Source organism: Corylus avellana, chromosome 11 (genome assembly GCF_965113065.1).
Source record: "Corylus avellana chromosome 11, dhCorAvel1.hap1.2, whole genome shotgun sequence".
Lineage (NCBI taxonomy): Eukaryota > Viridiplantae > Streptophyta > Magnoliopsida > Fagales > Betulaceae > Corylus > Corylus avellana.
This window is the reverse complement of record NC_142500.1, coordinates 12,177,622-12,182,760: the sequence shown is the minus strand read 5'-3', so window position 1 is coordinate 12,182,760 and position 5,139 is coordinate 12,177,622. Positions and strand designations below refer to the sequence as shown.

Below are 5,139 nucleotides of genomic sequence, written 5' to 3'. Positions count from 1 at the left end.
CATTTTTTTTTTATTATTATTCAAATAAAAAAATCACTACAAAATAAATTTTTTTCACTTTTCCATATAAAATATATTTTTTCACTTTTCCCTACAAAACATTTTCACTAAAACCAATCAAACACATAAGCCCAAAAAAAGTGCTACAGTGCCGGCCCTAGTACACCACCAGCCCAAGGCCATTGACAAGCAGGACCTAATGGTGCCGTTCAATAACCTGTATGCTTTCGTAACTCTACTTATCAAAAGCGAACTTCATACATGCATGTTATTGGGCTATTCGAGAGACTTGATTAACCTCTAATAATTGCATAAAAAACTGATATTTTTTTCTTTCCTTGTGTTCCTTTTTCAAAATTATGAAGTTGAAATTTTTGGATCTTGAATTAAATTGGCAGGCCACTTTTGAGGCTGTCAACCTTCTGGCTTGTAATGACGTTAAGTGGAGTTTTGGGACTGGCAATTAGCTTCACTTCTATGTGGTTTCTTCATCAAACTGGGGCTACAACATACAGGTAAGATAAAGAATACTCTACTCCCTGCAACAACCCCACCCCCCAAAAAAAAAGTAATATTAATAAAGAAGAAAAGAATGGAAAAGAAAAAAGAATACTTGAATATGTTAATTTGAGGGTGCAATTTTTATTTTATTTTTAATTGAGACCCAGATGACCCAACTCCGAGACGACTGGTTATCAGGTTTTAACTTTTCTTTGCAATTAGATTTTGTTTTCCCTAGTGAACAAGGTGCAAATCAAATGGAAGAAGGGTTTGGGAAGAGTTGAGGTTTTGTGCAAACTAGCCACCCCAGGAGCACACTATTGCTGCATAATGACTAGTTGCATTGGTTGATGTAGGTAAAGGGTTGAAAAGTTCAGTATTGAAAGGGGTTAGATTCAGTTGCTCTGGTCATATTCCATTATAAACTCGAGGTTCACTTTAAGCTAAATGAAATTTGATTGAAAAGTTTACCATCAGGTCTTCTTTTTTTCTTCTTCTTTGAAAGAATGAATTATTGGTTGAGCTTGATTAAACCACCATGCTTACTTTAAATGAGACAGTATTAGTGATCAAAGATGTTTACCCTGTACACCTCTAATCACTGACTGTATCCTGCAGCCTTGTTGGGTCGTTGAATAAGATCCCACTGTCTGTTGCTGGCATCCTTCTTTTCAAAGTTCCTACCAGCTTGGAGAACTCTGCAAGCATATTCTTTGGTAATTTTCTGTCATGTCATTGGCTTGACCATGTTACATGTTCTCTCCTAAACCAGAAGAAAAACTTTTTGAATTTTCTTCATTTTTAGGATTACCAAAAACAATTTTTCTCATTCTGTAGGTCTTTTGGCTGGAGTATTCTTTGCTAGGGCAAAAATGCGGGAGAGATCTTAAATCTGAACAAGTACTGAAAGTGAGGTTTCATTTCATGATACCCTAATTTTGCACTCCTATTCCTAGTAAATTGCATCTGAGAGCTTGACTATCTCATGGAGTCGTTCGGCAGAGCTGTTTTCTATGAAAAAAAAAAAGAAAAAGAAAAAGAAAAAGAAAGAGAAGTGAACAAGATCTTGTCCGTTTACCAGTGCAATTCTCTTGATTTTTTCCTTATTAGAAGGGAGAAGGGCTTTCTAACGAAATGAATTGGGTATCTGGTTTTGTTGTATTGAGGGAAGATACTATCCCTGATTCTTTTTCGGATATGTACTGGATCATGTAACTGACTATTATCGTCCCCTATATCATCATTGTTCATCTTATAAATTATCACATTGAATTTGAAACCCTCATGTCAATGAAAGGAGATGCTTGAGCTGATGAAGATCATGATGAAAGTTGATTTTTCTTCTGGATAAATGTGTTTCTTATTATTAGATTTGGGGGGAGATTGGTTGCATATAGTTAACAATCAAATGGGGTTTGAGATAGGTGTATGCATAAGAGGGATTGGAGTCGGAATTCATGATTCCGCATTCCGCCTCCGCCAAAAGATTTGAAAAACCTTAAACTCTTTTCAATGGAGCCTATTTCTGCCCTGCCTCCGCCTCCAAAATGTTGAAGGCGGAGTCAGGGGGAAAAGTGTTGGAGATGTGCCGGAGAGTGGAGGCAGAGTGATCTTCGTCTTCGTTGGACTAAAACGACGAGATCTTTTGTAGATCTCTTCGTCAAATGAAGAGTGGTACGCTACCACTGTTGAGAGCATTTGAGCTCAACCACTGATCCTGACTATTAGTTCTTCTACAAATCTTGCATTTCAAACACTTGCCCAAAAATGAGAGGGGAAGTGATTTAGGATTTGCAGCAAGGGAAGTAATAAATTTATAGGATTCAAAATGATGTTCATTTTTCTTATAAATAGAATTATCCATAACACAAGTAAATTAATTCAATAAAATAAACATGTCCCTACAAGATTTAGGCTTTTAACACAGAATTATTGTAAAATTCGTGTGTCTCTTGCTCTCTCTGCTTTTGCTATTCTCTTTATACATTATTTTATCACAAATTTGTACACCTAAAATCTGGATTTTTTTTTTTTTTTTCTCCTAAACTTGTTCATATATAAACCGAGCAAAATATCATTGCTAAAGAGCATGGAACATATGATTCCTTCTAAATCCTGCAAATACGTAAATATTAAAATGCTCCAATATAATCAAGCTGAGCAGACAAGAGTCTATCCATCACACCCGTGCCGGCATTAATTCACGGCACCCACCAACTCCAAGCCATACCATTAGTATGCTCCATTTAGAATTATGGAAATGGCTTATGTGTTGGAAAAACATTATAGTATGTGTTGTAGTTTTTATAAAGAATTATATTTAATTATAAGTATATATTTTCTTTTTATGAGAAAGAGATCGAGTAAAATTAAACCTAAACTGTTGAAAAATACTTTAATTTTTTTTTACATCACTAAGCCAAATCCTAACATTATAACCCATTCTTTTATATGTCTACTAGAATATTAATTTAAGGCCTCATTTGTTGCAGCGTAAAATATTTTATGGAAAAAGATTTTCCTATTTTTGAGTATTTGGTGATACGTAAAATATTGGCCAATTTGAAATGTTTTTAGTTGACCAATGAAAATAATATTCGAAGTGTAACCAATTTTTCATTGTTCTCTCACACCCTCAAGCAGGCAACTGTGGGAGGCAATTTAAGGTTTCAAGCAGGCAAAACCTAAGAAAACAACAAATCCAAGACCTATTGTAGGTAGAGCAACAGAAGACTTGTCTAAGGGGTGGCCGGCGAGCATGGTGAGCGGTAGAGTGGATGGACATAACTGATGGTTTAACCCAGATCTGATTATGAAGAAAATAGATCTATAAACCCCATCAGATCCGGTGGGATGGTGGTGCACAGAACGTGACAGGCCGGTAAAGAGTCTCGACGCCTGATCTAAGCAGAGGAGGAAAGAAGAGAGGGGCAAAGAGGGGGGGGGAGGGGGGGGCGGGGATGGGTGGGAGGAGGAGGAGTAGGGAAACCCTCCTCCCGAGCCGCCTAGGGTTTTACCAAGGAATCAATTATCTTAAAATAGTTATTCAGATAATTGATTCCATTCTCTTGCATGGTTCTAGACCAGTAAGCCTACTGATTATTAGAATATATGATATTTTTCGTATATTCCATATTTGATTGGTATTAAAATATTCTCTATTTAAAGGTTGATTGTAATCAAATATTGAGATTGTAATCAAATCAATGAGATTTGATTACCATACTTTTATTTACTTACTACTATATAAATATGGACCCTTGTATTGTAGATAAACAAGTTAATGAGCACAATGTAATCCTTAGGACTATTCAGAGTATATATATATATATATATATATATATATATATAAGTCTGATAAACTTTTATTTTTGGCTAAGGAATTTTAGGGTATAGATAAAACATTGTAATATTCTTGTCCCATTTAGGTGGAAAAATACGAGAAATGTATCAATTTTAATTATCAAAATTTGTTACCTTATTTCTATTACATCCACTGCAAATTAAATAATGTATTTTTTTTTTAATTTTTTTTTGACATGTCCACACAAGAGGAGAGGGGAGGGGGGATTTGAACTAGTGACCTTCACTTCATAAAGCGTGGTTTCTAGTTGATTGAACTATCTCTTGGAGACAAATTAAATAATGTATTAAAGTTAGGAATTAACAAAAAAGTCTTGTGCAAATATTAAAGTTAGGAATTAATTAGCAATTGTAATGGAAACCACCATATATCCATGACATAGATAGGCATGTACCAAGGAATTTAAGTTGGCTTGAATTATGGACGGAATTAAAACTTTAAGTGTGCTTATGCAAAACTTAAAATATATATATATATGGAGGTAAAAAAATAAATTTGGAAGGTAAAAATACATGTAGTTTAGAAGTTTTTCCAAAATTTGTATGAACTAGGTTGAAACTTGGGGAAGTGCCCCTAGCTTGGATTAACAGGAGCAAACTAAGGAGATTTTTAATCACAACCGATCTATACATAAAGATAAAGGGAAGAAAAGTACTATATAGCATCATTGTAAGAACACTATATAAAACTATGATTACTTATCCAACTCCATCTTGTAATAATTTTATGCTTATGAACAAAATAAAAAATAATTAAAACATGTATCACCTAATATATTTATTGTTAATTATAGTTTGTCCCCTTAAACTACCACTACATTTGCACTTACACCTTTAAACTATGACTATCTGCAACTCTCTCTCTCCTGAACTCCACTTTGTTACGACAATACAAAAGGAAGGTTCTCTCCTAGCATTAATTAAATGCCAAGAAGTATGATTAAATGCCAGGAAGTATGTACATCAGAAACACAAAAAAAAAAAAAATATTCACTCTAGGTCAAAAAACCCTAGAGAGAAATGAAGTATATACATCCGAATTATGATTAAATGCCAGGAAGTATATACATCAGTAAATTGTTCCTTCATGTTGGCCTACGATGGTGAAGGGTTTCCTAGCTTTCTACTACAGCAAAGTGCAGTGAGGGACGTAGTTTGTGTTCGAAAGTATGGTAGAGGATTTGACACGTTTGTGGGACAATCTCTCACTGTCGGAGGCAGAGAGTGTGGAGGTTGAAATCACTAATGGGGCTTTAGAGGGAGCCGTGTCCAGGG

General features: G+C 34.8%; 1 protein-coding gene across 1 annotated transcript; it reads left to right on the top strand.

Moving 5' to 3' along the window:
* The first annotated feature begins 404 nt into the window (after window positions 1–404).
* LOC148583099 (GDP-mannose transporter GONST1-like) lies at window positions 405–1,504 on the top strand. Its single transcript, XM_088511619.1, has 3 exons — window positions 405–515; window positions 1,120–1,217; window positions 1,339–1,504. The coding sequence occupies exons 1-3, from the start codon at window positions 433–435 to the stop codon at window positions 1,389–1,391; spliced, it is 234 nt and encodes a 77-aa protein (XP_088367745.1). The 5' UTR covers window positions 405–432; the 3' UTR covers window positions 1,392–1,504.
* Window positions 1,505–5,139: the final 3,635 nt, after the last annotated feature.